This window comes from Leptinotarsa decemlineata, unplaced genomic scaffold (assembly GCF_025532065.1).
Source record: "Leptinotarsa decemlineata unplaced genomic scaffold, Ldec_3_MD MMD2_P_RNA_scaffold_5, whole genome shotgun sequence".
Taxonomy (NCBI): Eukaryota; Metazoa; Arthropoda; class Insecta; order Coleoptera; family Chrysomelidae; genus Leptinotarsa; species Leptinotarsa decemlineata.
Genome location: NW_027412532.1, coordinates 17101912 through 17116422, shown reverse-complemented (window position 1 = coordinate 17116422; position 14511 = coordinate 17101912). Strand labels below are relative to the sequence as shown.

General features: G+C 35.0%; 1 protein-coding gene and 1 long non-coding RNA gene across 2 annotated transcripts in view; one reads left to right on the top strand and one right to left on the bottom strand.

Annotated features, from left to right (window-relative positions):
* Nucleotides 1-14511, bottom strand: part of Ace (Acetylcholine esterase) — a 488528-nt gene that overhangs the window by 128225 nt on the left and 345792 nt on the right. The window contains 1 exon segment of the mRNA XM_074169648.1: nt 7041-7204. Coding sequence (XP_074025749.1) covers nt 7041-7204 — 164 coding nt within the window.
* On the top strand, nt 11850-12582 carry LOC141480036 (uncharacterized). The gene is made up of 2 exons (XR_012464128.1): nt 11850-12055; nt 12502-12582. It is a non-coding gene; the product is annotated as an uncharacterized lncRNA (long non-coding RNA).

Below are 14511 nucleotides of genomic sequence, written 5' to 3'. Positions count from 1 at the left end.
ATCAATGTATAGAGTACAAAATTTTTCATCGGTCAGAATATAGCACGACCAATTGATTTTCAGGAGTCTTTGAAGTACACTAGATACTCGTTAGCACAAGAATTTCTCCAAATTCTTGGGGTTCTTGTTGAATACTCTTCATGAGCGAAAACATTGGCAAAATCAATACTCCTGACCATTCTGGACTGAATTATTCCATACAGTCTATCTCGTCTTGTGTTTGTAGATATTTTACTGGAAAATGATTCACTTATTTACTTTGTAGTAAATGTTCAAGAGATAGCAAAAACGTATGTGACTTTCTGGAACTTCAACTAGTGTTTGCTAATCATCTGAATCATCTGAAAATGGAACTTTTAACGGGTCACGAACAACTGTACTGCAAAATATGCGCCAAACTAACTGACTATTATAAGAAAACGAGTATAGCTGAGGCATCAATCAATCTAATAACACTGATGATCTTTAAACATGACCCAATCTCTGACGATAGCTCCAAACTCTTACGAAGGTTCGAAATAGATGAACACTTCAATCTAGCAGACCACTATTATAATATTCAAGGAAAGTTATTTTTTGTGGAGGAAAAAATCAGTTTTTTATCGACCTTTTTTTGAGTAATTGTTACCTTCCACAATCTGAAAAAATATAAAAATTATAATGGAGAACTTTATACAAGTGTAGAAGGGCAAACTTTTTAGTTTACCCCGATAAGTTACTGCGTAAAAATCAAAGTATTTTTCACAAAGAAAAATCTTCTATTTATCAGTAACTTGTCGTATTCAACAATTTTGCCTATCAAAAAAATTATTAAGAAATAATATTTATCTTTTACGTTTCGGAGGCCAAAATCTGCCTCCGTCTTCAGAAATGGATAAAAATTCGACTATATACGCAGTTATTCCTTTTTTGAGAGCTTATTTCTTTACTTCTTCGACAGATGTCAAAGAAGTTTTGAAATATGAAATTATGTCAATGTTGTTGATTGACAACTGAACATCGGGTGGAATGGAATAGGACAAGAAAGATTACCAATGAGCCTCATTCTAAGAGACGTAAGCTAAAAGAATCAGCGTATATTCTCATGTCTGGAGAGAACTGTATCTCGAATAGCTCCTTAGAAATAGACCGTACTTGGCTACCCATCTTGAAGAAAACTTTGGATAGTGACGAAATGGCAACAAACTGATATCGGAGAGTACCTTGTATTACATCGAATATTTCAGTTGTCAATCAACAACATTGACATAATTTCATATTTCAAAACTTCTTTGACATCTGTCGAAGAAGTAAAGAAACAAGCTCCAAAAAAGGAATAACTGCGTATATATTCGAATTTTTATCCATTTCTGAAGACGGAGGCAGATTTTGGCCTCCGAAACGTAAAAGATAAGTATTATTTCTTAATAATTTTTTTTTATAGGCAAAATTGTTGAATACGACAAGTAACTGATAAATAGAAGATTTTTCTTTGTGAAAAATACTTTCATTTTTACGCAGTAACTTATCGGGGTAAACTGAAAAGTTTGCCCTTCTACACTTGTATAAAGTTCTCCATTATAATTTTTATATTTTTTCAGATTGTGGAAGGTTACAATTACCCAAAAAAGGTCGATAAAAAAACTATTATAATATTTATGCAGTCATTGTTCACTGTGGTTCTGGCGTTGAATCTGGTCATCATTACGCATTGGTTAAAGACGAAACGGACTGGTTTAAGTTTGACGAAATTCGTGTCACTAAGTGTTCTGACGATGTTTTGAATTTATTGGAGCCTCTAGGGACACCCTACATTTTGTTTATTGGGAAAGAGGACCTTGGCAGATCTGAATCTTCGGATGATGTAGTGCTGCAGGTTTTTCCGGGTTTTCCTGCAGCTGAAAAAGCAAATACGACACTGGAATCAATGAAGTCGCCTCGGAGCGCCAATTAATTTTTGTTGTTTCATAATTTCATGATTTGTATTATTTTCTTCTTTAATATACATTTCATTTTGTAAAATAAATATTTATTGAGATAGGTACATAAAAATTATAAACTATTTTTCAACTCTGGTTCTGTATTTGGGATTGTAGGTTTGTGACTATTTTATCTACATGGTGATCTGATGAACGTCATGGTAAAATATCTAAGTATGTATTGGAAAACATTTGATGTGATGCAATGGTATTCAGAATTTTTTCTCACTTTGAATTGTTTCCATATATTAGGAAAATCAAATGAAATATTGTAACGTTTCATTGATGAGGGACTGGGACATCCTTTATATACATTTCGATAGTACAAAAGAGTTAACGTGCAGGTGATCAGAGGACACTTGAAGGAACAGTGGGAGGCTTCAAGGAACGAACAACGAGCAGAGAAAAAAATTTAACATTCCATGTACTTATTCATTTTCGAAGGTCTAAAACAATCTTGGGTAAACTATTCAGGATATAACAATTTCTAATTTTTGCATTGGATATGCAGAAATGATGTTTTCGTTTCAGGCCTGAAAGAAGGAAAAAAGATCAAGAAGGATCGAATTCAGATAATAATACCCCGTTAACGTTAAATTCAATCGATCCAATCTCATCCAGAAAATTTGACTTTCATCTATCTCGTGATCGTTCACTACCTGCTATGCCGTGGTCTGATTGTCTACCTCAGAGTAGATGTCCAGTACATGAAATATTCAATGCGAGGCACGCCACTAACCAGCGTGGTTGAGGATAATTTTCTTCTCCGAGCTGGTCGTGTCAGCAATTTCAGAAAGGCATTGAATTTCCCCCTTTCAGGATCTGTATCTGTATAGTAGGGAGGGTGAGTGTACACTCACAGCACTTAGGCCACATGTGATCCATTGTACATCTTCCCAAGGAGTTGTCCTCCTAGGTCATCGTCCATCCTGTCCTTTTCAGGAAGGTGAACAGGTCACTAGGAGACTTCTCTTTCATTTTGGCAGGTGTAGGCCAAGACTCGTCGAGCACACACTCTCTTTGGCAACCTTGAGGTGTCTCACGGTGGCCTCCGTGAAGGTTTTGGAATGTGCAGCGATATTACTGTCGTTGCGCGGCTTCTTCAACCTTCCTGGGGTTCCCTCCGTGCAGGTGAACAAGTAAGGGAGCTTTCCTGCAGAGGCAGCCGGGCCTTGCCTTTATTCAAGGCGGGGCTGTTGGCGCCCGCCGCAGAAAGTGCCCTTTCTGTTGAAGGTGATTTGCTATGTCCAGCCTCATTCCAAGCGGTAGATTGGGGTGAACATTTCTGTTCATCCCCAGCCACCACCTTAGATTGAGGTGAGAACTTCTGGTAAAACCTCGGTATTGGTATTTGTTTTTGTTGTTTCTGTTTTTGTATTAGTTTCATTCATGTATGTTCCCACGAGTAGCAAAGGAAGATTTGGTCTCCTCTGGCAGAGCCCTGCATTACCAGAGTTAGGCTGATTACAATGAGTTACCGCCCAGTTCCCCAAGGGGATCTTTCGTGACCGCATATCACCCTGCGACCATTCATCCTGCGATTCCTTACACCTTAGCTTGTGTAGGCTGGTCCACGGTGGCATGTTTTCCAAAGGCTTCTGGAGGATTTTAGTTCCCCTCACCCTACTTATTTCTGCCACTGACCAGAAGTCCGGCGTCCCTGTCCGTGAGGCCACATTGGCGTCCCGGATAGGGCCTCAAGTCCCCTGGCCGTTCCTCTATCCGCCTCCTGGAGACGCGCCCGATAGGTAGCTCAACCCACGGGCCCCTTTCAGTATATAAAAATACGTGAAAAATAACTTATGAAGACTGAGCGAGTACCTACATCTGCTGGACTGAGTCAGAGCCGGTGAGAAGCCCCTCCCTCAATACAATAAATACGTATGTATGATTTCTCCCACCGGTCATGACTCAGTCCGGAGCTTTAAATCAGTCGTTCTTCAATGTCAGGTGGACTATTGAAAATAAAGAAGTTATTATGGTTTTATTTATTACTGTTATACAAAAAACGTATTCATCGTTCAAACTTTCTTTATAATATTGTTCATGTGTAGGTATATATTTGTGATTTAATCGACAGCTGTTGATTGAACAGTACATATTGGCTCAAAGTATTAAGTTATCATTATTTGTTAACTAGTTTAGTGATCCAATAATTTTTCTGAAGAAAGGTTGATTGGGTTCAATTTTTCCTTAAAAAACAATTGTTTTCTTGCCGACGTTTTAAATTTGATTGAATTCTACTGCAGGGCTCGAAAAGTGGTTTCTTAGTGTTGATAATATTACTATTTTGAAAATCACCAGACATATTAGATACACATTGAAAAAAATAAAAAACATCGTAACAATCGAATTTCCGAGACAACACCAACACAAAACGACATGAAACAAACGAACAAACAATCATATGTATTGAATATGTATGGTGGTTTTTAAAATAAATGGTAGTATTATCAACAGGAAGAAATTACTTTTCGAACCCTGAATAAAAATTTAATTGAATTCGAAACGAAGGCACTAATTTTTTTTATTTATCCCTTTACCCAACCAACCTTTCTTCAGTATAATTTTTATGGAATTTCGGTTTTTCATAGCAATGTTTTAATTATAAATTCCTATTTGTTTTCTTCACTAAAAACCAATTCAGTTTTCCGATCCTTGTTTACTAATTCAATAATATTTATGCTATATTTGAGAGAGTAGCAAATCCCGTTGCGAATTCTCATATTCATCGATTTATTATACCTATATTCATATATCTGCTTGAGTGATGAATTGGTACAGTGATAGTGCACCCGACTCACGATTGGAAGGTCGCGAGTTCGATCCCAACCTCGACCAGATATTTTTCTCGAGATAATTTATCTTGTTGAAGTTGGGATGATTCTGCAACGTTACATGGCTGACGGCCTGCGAATAGTTATGGTGCTCCCTAGGTGGCTCGGGGAGTTATCAACATTGCCTACCCAGGACACAAGGCGTCGATGCCGATAACACCAACCCCGTGGGTTGGACTACCTATCAGGAGCGTCCCTAGGTGGCGGGTAGGAGAACGGCCAGGGAACTGGAGGCTTTGTCCAGGAAGCCAACATGAATTTACGGGCGAGGTCGCCGGACTCCTGGTCAGTGACAGAAATAAGTAGGGTTAGGGGAACTAAAACTCCCCAAAAGCCTTTGCAAAACATGCTACCGTGGACCAGCCTACCTTAGCTAAGGAGTGAGGAATCGTGCCGACAGCTAAATGGTCGCAGGGTGATATGCGGTCACGAAGATCCCCTTGGGGAACTGGGCGGTATCCCATGGTGATCAGCCTAACTCTGGTAATGCAGGGCTCTGCCAAAGGAGACCAACTCTTTCTTTGCTACTCGTGGGAACATACATGAATGAAACTAATACAAAAACAGAAACAACAAAAACAAATACCAATCCCGAGGTTGACAGAAGTTGTCACCTCAATCGAAGGCGGCGGCTGGGGAAGAATTGAAATGTCCACTCAAATCTTCCGCTTGGAATTGGGCTGAACATAGCAAACCACCTCGTGATGTAATACAAAGGCCAAGGCGTAAGCGCATTTGCGGTGCTGAGGCCAAAACGAGAAAGAGAGCGAAGCAAGCAGGTGTGGCGCCAATTATAAGTGCACCCTCCTCCTCCTCCACTCCACCTCCAACAGCAAGGGCACTTCCTGCGGCGGGCACCAAGAGCTCCGCCTTGATTAAAGGCAAGGAACCAGCTGCCTCTGCAGGAAAGCTCCCTCACGTGTGCACATCCACGGAGGAAACCCCAAGAAGTTTGAAGAAGCCGCGCAACGACAGTAACGTCGCTGCACCTTCTAAAACCTTCGCGGTTGCCACCGTGAGACACCTCAAGGTTGCCAAAGAGAGTCTGTGTTCGGCAAGTATTGGCCTTCATCTGTCGATATAAAGGAGATGTCTCCTAGTGACCTGTCTACATTCCTGAAAAGGACAGAATGGACGATGACCTAGGAGGACAACTCCTCGGGAGGATGTACAATGGGTCACATGTGGCCTTAAAACTGTGGATCTACACTCACCCTACCTACTCTACAGATACAGATGCCTACCCAGGACACGAGGGTAATGACCACTGTAGTTGATGCCGACAATACCAAGAAACAAAAATATCTGCTTTTATTCTGTTTGATTTTCCATTTCCCGTCAATTTATATAAGTACTAGCTTTTATCCGCGGCTTCGCTTGCGGGTGACAGAAAAAAATAACAATAAATATAAAAAAATCCAAACAGCTGAAATTATAGTCAATTGGATTGGATTGTATTGGATATTGTCGTGACTGTCAATAATACAGTGTGATTGTATTACGGTACTAAGGGTTATAGCTAGATTTTGAGATTTTTTGACAAACAATTTCTATATCTTACATAAATGATTGGTTGAGTAGTTTTCGCGTGAAACCGTAACAAACAAACTCACATTCGCGTTTATAATATTAGTAGGGATGTCGTGACTGTGAATAATACAGTGCGACGTTATTACGGTTCAAAGGGTTGGACCTTCATTACTGGAATGCTTGATAGCTAGATTTTGAGATTTTTTGACAAACATTTTTTTTATCCTACATAAAAAATATTTTTTTATTAAAAAGTATCCTATGTTACTTCTGATACCTCCAAGAACATGTGTACAAAATTTCATGATGACCGGTTGAGTAGTTTTCGCGTGAAACCGTAACAAACAAACTTACATTCGCATTTATAATATTAGTAGGGATATTTATTGGCTGGCGCCCTTCCAGCTTACTTAAGAACATCTCAATTTCTCAATCAGATCTCAAAAATTGGAATCAACGCCTTGATTGTGACGTAGATAAAATTGATGTTGAGAATGTTGTTTTATCATATTTAATTATTTTGAACTAAGTACGCCACAATATTTGGGATTCATTTACCTTTATCTTTTCAATTCATCATATTCACATAACAAAAGCTCTATGGTGAACATCAAAAATGTCTTTCTATATTCCAGAACGAGAAAAAAAAACTGAAACTCTTTGAAACCAATCAGTCCCTAACATCATTATTACTCAATTATGATTGCATACTCACCCTGTGGTTGCAAATCTTGCAAATGCCTGCATTATTTTAAGGCTGAGTTCCCTTTCTCTTGAGTTGAACTGCAGAGACATGTTCAAAGGATGACCAAACACGTATTCCACTTCGTCTCCGTGTATTACCCCCATCCACTCCCCCCATAACGACGTGCTCGTCCTCTGAAACCAACAGGAGTCATTGAATATACATCATATAAAAACGGGGCGTCTGGATTTGGAGTGACACATTATAAGAAGCTGTCAGTAGAATACTGAGGATCCTGTGAAATGCCATATTTCATTCATTCTGACTAAAACTCACAGAATGTAGATTAACTTTACTTTCGGAAGATCCACACATATCAATATATATTATTATCAAGACAAACACGGACCGGCTATGGATTTCTTCGATGTGATTTCTGATACCAGGGAGTACAAATTCTCTTATGTGATGGAATTGCTCATAATTTGATAAAAATCCATGAACAGAAATCAAAGGCCACTCGAAAGTTCTAGAGCATCAAGTATATCCGTTGAAATTACATTAAGGTAATTCAAATTGCAAAAATAATTATTGTAAAAAAACACATCCGAATTGAAATATGAATTTCTGTTGATGGTGCATGATATTCAAAAATTGAAAAAGTTAGGTTTTATTTTGTGAGTGAAAAAGTTTGCGAAACGAACGTAGTGAGTTGAACAATTTCATGAACAAAATGAAACTTACTTTCAACATTGATATCATACAAAGGTTTTTGTACAGCTGTCCTGTTTTCATGATAAAATAGATGAATTCAATATTTCTATGAAAACACATTTTGACATCTCTTGTCAGTTAACTATTTTCATGTTATCGAATTTGCTGTGAAGTGGCCGTGTCAGGTGATGCCAAATCAACTGGTTATCAAAAAACAGTATTGTTTATAGCGTTTTATTCAAAGTCACATTCGAATTATGAATTAAACTGATTTCTATGACTGAATAGAAGATCCAGGAAAGGCAAAAGATATACTTAAACAGATCTCCACAAATTTACTATAATAATAATAATAATAATAATATAAGTTTATTCAAATAACCGATACAAATATGAAAATCATCAAATAAAACGAATAAACGAGAATACAAAATCACGAAGCGTCAGTGGTGAGACCGTTGCTTGTATGTGATAGATTAACCTAAATATAATTTATTGTAGTTTTAAGACTAAAAGTGATTTATTTACCTAAATATAATATTATTGTAGTTTCAAGACAAAATTTAATTTAATAGTACAAATCATACAATTTTATTGATGTGTACATCACGTCACGTCACGTATATATTATTGAGATATGAACCATATTTGGTGTTGACATAGTAGGGTGTATTATCATAGTAGGGTATATTATCATAGTCGGGGGTATTGTCATAGTTGGGTATGTTGTCATAGTTGGGTATGTTGTCATAGTTGGGTGTATTTTCATAATCGCAATAGGGGTAGTGTCTTGTAATTTTTTGTTTTCCAATGAATAAAGATAATTTCAAACAAAAGGTCAACACGTACCAGATATCAACAGTTCTCGTCAAACGCTGGGAAGGAAGAGGTCTTTCTATCGTTTCCGTCGAAAACGAATGCCCTCGGTCTTTGCGTTTTTTTTTTTTTTTCGCAGATCCAGCCGGCAGTGACTATTATACCGTTTACGGAGAATAATATGATCGAAATTGTGGTGATTAAACTATTGATATTATAGGTAACATTAAGAATATATGAATATAACGAAATATTCGTTATAAGTTCTTGCTGGTGTTTAATGTCTTGCATAATGAAGAACAATAGTGAAGAATTGTGTGTCCTGAAGATATTGAAGAGGCTGCAAAAAAAGCTTCAATTGAATTGTTGTCAAAAAAATCGGCTCACTAGTAAGACATCGCATCTTCTAATTCTCTTAGCTGGCGTAGACTTGGAAACGTCGAAGAAAATTTCAGCGAAACCATCGTCTTAGAAGAGAAATCAAAAATATGGAACTCGTCGACTTTGTGGAGCAAGTTTTCAATGATAAATTCGGGTGCGCTCGTTAAAAATGGTGTTGACACAAGCGATCATTTCAAAGTAATAGCATTCTCAAAGTGGAAAAATGAAAGTTATAGGCCCAAAACATTAAAAACTCTCACGTTTGAACGAGACCAGTTTCTAGGGACCCATATTGTCACCATCTATCTTTTTATTGTATATCAATAACTCATTAGAAAACTTCAAAAATCTAATATACTGCTTTGCTGACGACAGCACACTTGTCTCATCATGCACATATTCAACGGCAGCAGGAGGTTGCTTATCTTGATGGAGATCTAGAAGTGACTTCGAATAGGGGTGCAAATAACCAGGTTCAATTCAATGCCACAAAACCCAGGCATCGGTTTCCTCCAAAAAGATAAATGTCTCCGTACCAGATATAATTTCAGGACAGACGATTCCGCATTATGCTCCAATAAGTTTCTTCAGGGGGTTGAAATGGACTGCAATTTATCTTGGCACAATCAATTCAAAGGCTGCTTCTCAAAAGCTGGAGAAACTGTTCCGAACCAGAAAACTGTACACACTTCAGCAACTTTTGATGCCTATTAAGCTCAGATTAGACCTTCTTTAGAGTATTGTTCTCATGTATGGACCTCCATCCCTAGAGCTATCTGCCTGATTGGAGACCCAAACATCACTTGCAACCTTAATAGCCTCGAACATCGAAGAAACATTCGGGATTGGTCTTTTTTCTATAAATACTCTCACGAGAGGTGTTCAAGTGACTTGGCACATTTGATTTCACCATGAGCGGTTTATATCAGAAATACGCGACGGACTGTGGCTTCTCACAGTTTTGAGATTCAACTCAGTACCCCTCGAATTTCACTATTCAAGAACCCTTCCATTTGGAGGGTTTATGTGGAATAAACTTCCTGAGAATGTTTTTCTAAATGGATTCAATCTCCACATCCAATGTGAATCGCTACTTTCGCACAGGCACCGCTCTTAGAGCGCCTTGAGGATATTTCTGTAGTGCTTGTGTTTTGTCCTTGAAAAAAGATAGAGTTGATCAAGGCAATTAGGTCCTTTCTATCCAGAGTTTCTTTGATCTGTAGCATAGCATAAAAATGTGTTTCGATCTCTTCACACGAATGATTCATATGTTCTTCCAGTTGAGATTATGATCGACCCAATGTCCCGTTTACAAAAATTTTATTAGGATTTCACCAGGCTATGAAAAGGGCTGCAACACTATTCAGTTTCATTTGAAGTTCTTCTGGTGTTCGAGCTTCTTCAGCTATTGATGTAGGTATTATTTGCGAATAAAATCATCATTTCAGTCCTTACCTGTTTAGGAAAGTCATAATTGAAAAATGAAAATTTTCTGGTTCTCAACAGCTCAAGTTAGAAATTTTTCCCCAGGAAATTATAATTTTTGAATTGTACTGAAAACTTTCACTCAATACCAAAATATAAGAAGATTTCAACAGGGAAAAAAAAAGATTTGTTACTTCAAAGAAATTTATTTAGTCTAATTTATTTCATCACTTTGATTAAATATCATTCATTCCAAACGAACCCTTTGTATCGTATTTTGTATTGTATCGATTAGATGATCATTTTGCGGAGACAAAATGAAATTCTCATTTTAATTTGTCTAATATTTTAATTTAAGAGGTCTTTTACTTAGTCAAATGAATTGTGGATCATTTCAAGGATAACATTTATTGAGTTCTCAAAATAATTCGGTTGAGTCAAACAATATAATTTCATCAAATCAAAAGTACGTCTGTTGAATGAAAACTTTGCAACTCAGTTTAACACTATGGGGTGCTGTTTTGACACTAGTATATAATTGAATCAACTGAATATTTATTTTCACTTCAACAATACATATCAATACCTTTAACTAATTTTGGAAATAATTTCAAGACTATGGACAATTTCATTTAAATATTTTTATTATTTGTTGGTTTGAAAAATTGAATTGTTTTCTTAAAAAAATTATATAGTTGAAATACTTCTAAGGAATAGAGTGCCGGTCGGCACCATTTGCGTTTTCGCAAGAACCGTAAACTAATCACGAAGAAAGGTTTACAGTTTCTATTTGATTATACGTGGATTGAAGTTTTTCAGTGTTTTCACAGGTATGTTGATAATATACTTTCTTTCATTCCATATTTTGAAATAATTATGAATAGCATGTATTGGATAAATGAACATTGTTTTTTTCAAGCACGTGCCGATACATTTTTCTTGACAGCTATCTATAAAAGTGGCTTGAAGTTCTTATTGGTTAATGTAATGACTGAAGGAAAGCTTCCATGTTTTCAATTCTGTTTTTAAGAAAGTAGAAGTTGTCGAGTGAAATGATTATCATTGAGAGGTAGGTAGGTATGCATACACTGGGTACCTAGTTGACCTTTGATCTTTGGATACAGAGGAATTGGACATTTTCAGAGTAAATACAATCAAAGTGTTTGCCGCAGAAATAGGGGTAGGTATACAATGTCAGCGAAGAGCTGTACCTTTAGTTCGAATTCTAAATTTCTTACATCATAAATAATTGAATGGTGCCGTAAACAATGATTTCATTTTCATCATGATAGTATATACTGAACCCTTGAAGGAACCTCTTTTTAAGATTTTCCTTTCAAAGAACATTGTGAAATAATCAGTTTTCTCTTGTATTACTTTATTGAAATCAGTAATACCGGAAAAGAAAAGTTATTTGTAACATATTTACAGAAATGATAACATCCAACAAAACTGCACGAACTCAAAACATGCAATATAATCTCTTTTATTGGCATTTTTGAAGGTAAAAAAATACATATATTATTTATCCCCTAATAATATACTTAAAACACATACTTTTCAGACAGAAAATGATGTAACCTTATTAGACATAGCTAAAAGGCTCACTGATGAAGAAATGAAAGAAATGACTCCCCCAATTGGCAAAAGAAAAATATTCAATCAAGGAAGCAATTGATAAAATAAATTAAGAATCATATATAACAGAGGTATGTCTTTCATTCATAACTTTAATAATAAATATGTATACCATTTCAATTAAAAACATATTCATTTTTCTCCAAATAACTATATATTTTTGCGATTTGCTGCAGATACTTCTTATTATTATTCATGTCTATACCTGAGTAATTAAATGCTAGAATTCTAAATTTAATAGATTTGAAGGCCTGAAAGTTATGATTGGAGACCTAGGTAAATTTTGTCATCACAGTCATATTTCTAATCAAATTTTTCTGTGATGAAGTACGTCCTTGTTTTTTTCCTATTATCAAAAAATAAAGGTATCTTCTTTTGTTAAATTGGATTTGTAAAAAAAATAAATATATTTTTATATTTCTATGAGATAATATCTAAGCTAGTTAGTAGAAATTGATCCAATAGTATCATTGTGAAAATGTAGACTATCACTAATCTCTGTTCTCTTTCATTTTAGATCATTACTTCAGTGAAAGGTTTCGAAATCAACTCTAATTGTTTTTTAGTAGATATCACCAATAATAATAATAAATAATAAAATATGTTAATGTTTTATATTAGGATTAACCATTTGTGAAAAATTTATATTTTCATTTAAATATTTGTAGAAGTATATTATAAATTATTGATTGTTTGAATAAATTTGGTACTGAAAATTCTCGATTTTCATTTATATTTTGCTCATTCTCACGTTGAACAATTTTCCATGGCATTTACATAATCAGTATTGAATATAAAATATTATCCGCAAGACTCCCATCAGCAGCTGATTAAAAAATCGTGATACGTAAGTAGATCAATAATCCAGTTGAGAAAATGATACGAAGTGTATTTAATGTATTGAGAAATCGGGTTGTTGAACAAACTATAATATATTCTCACAATTATTTAATAACTTGATCTATTTTGATTGGAGATTCATGTAAATTCAATCATTGACTCTGTATTTCTGATTCTGCCGAAAAGTAATTTTCTCAGTATACTAAAACTATACGTAATGCTTTTTATCTACAAACTTAAAAAAAACAAATTGAAGTTTCAGAGAAGAGAAAAGTAATTTTCAGTAGAACTGATCTGAAACTCCATTACTACCAACGAGATGCTGGTATTCAGATTAGTATAATATTTGGTTAATTAAATCCAATAACCAAATTCAAACAAGTGGGAAGGATTTTGATTTGTAACTTTATTTCATTTGGTACATCATTATTCATGATTATTTTGAACTTTCGAGATGCTTTATTCTATCAGAAAGATACTCACAATGAGGTAAAAATATTGTTCGTTCAACTACTATTCATTATTTGTTCAACAAAATCATTATTTTAGTGGAAGTTTTCCCATTATCAAAACAAGCAATGTTCTCCATCATCTTGCAGATATATTATGTTTCTTCAACATAACTTTTACTCAAATAGAAAATACATTTGATTATTTCAATCAGATCCACTATTTCACCCATCTTTGAATTTTGTTTGTTCAATAGAATATTCGAATGACTCTAAATCATTCTCCCTATCAATTAGACAAAATATTACATGAATTCAATTCTTTTTTGAATTGAAATAACTAATGGATGTGATTGTTTCAATGAAATATTTGTTTGATACAATGAATATATGCTTGAAGAAATAGTTAGGAGTCAAGAATTCTTCTTACTTGCATCAACAAAATATTTTGTCGTGCATATATGACACTTTTATTTCTTTGAATGAAGTGAATTTTATTTCATTCAACATATCTTTTTTCCGTGAAGGTATCAAATTCCTAAAAACTTATGTATTGATAATCCGATGATGACTTCATTGATCAAAATGATATTTCCGATGAGCTAAGAAATGTACTAATGTTCTGAGTCTTCCTTCACGAAAAATCAAATTTTCATAAATCTTTGCTTTTAATGGAACTGCATCCAACCGAATCACTATTTTATAACGGAAAACATTTCCTGAAAAATTTCAAGCATTTCAATTGTAGATCTTACTTTTTTATGTCAAAGTACTTTGAAATAATTTGATGCTGAAGAGACGATAAGGAAAATGTTTTGCGACAAAACATCAGATGTCTACCAGTTAGGAAAACGATGTTCCACGTAAGTGAAATTTTTGCTTTTTCCATTTACTATATTGTGTAGCAATCCTGCGAATGATATCTGATTCAATTCCATAATGAATGTTCTGAATACAAACCGAATAGAGAAATGTGTTTTTTGTGTAATTCAGTATTCATATAAAAGTTTACTATTTGGAGAGGGTTTTTTCTTCACTTCGTATCTGAAAGTTACTTTTCTGTATAATCTACACATCTTTGTGGAAAGTTTACTTCGAATTCAATTACTTTTTTCAGTTTTTGAACGATTACCACATATTTTTTAATGAAGATGGAGCTGTAGAAAATTAATGTTTCTTAAAGATATACTCCTCTCAATTTGATCAAGAATCAAACTTTGAAATCATTATCAACATAT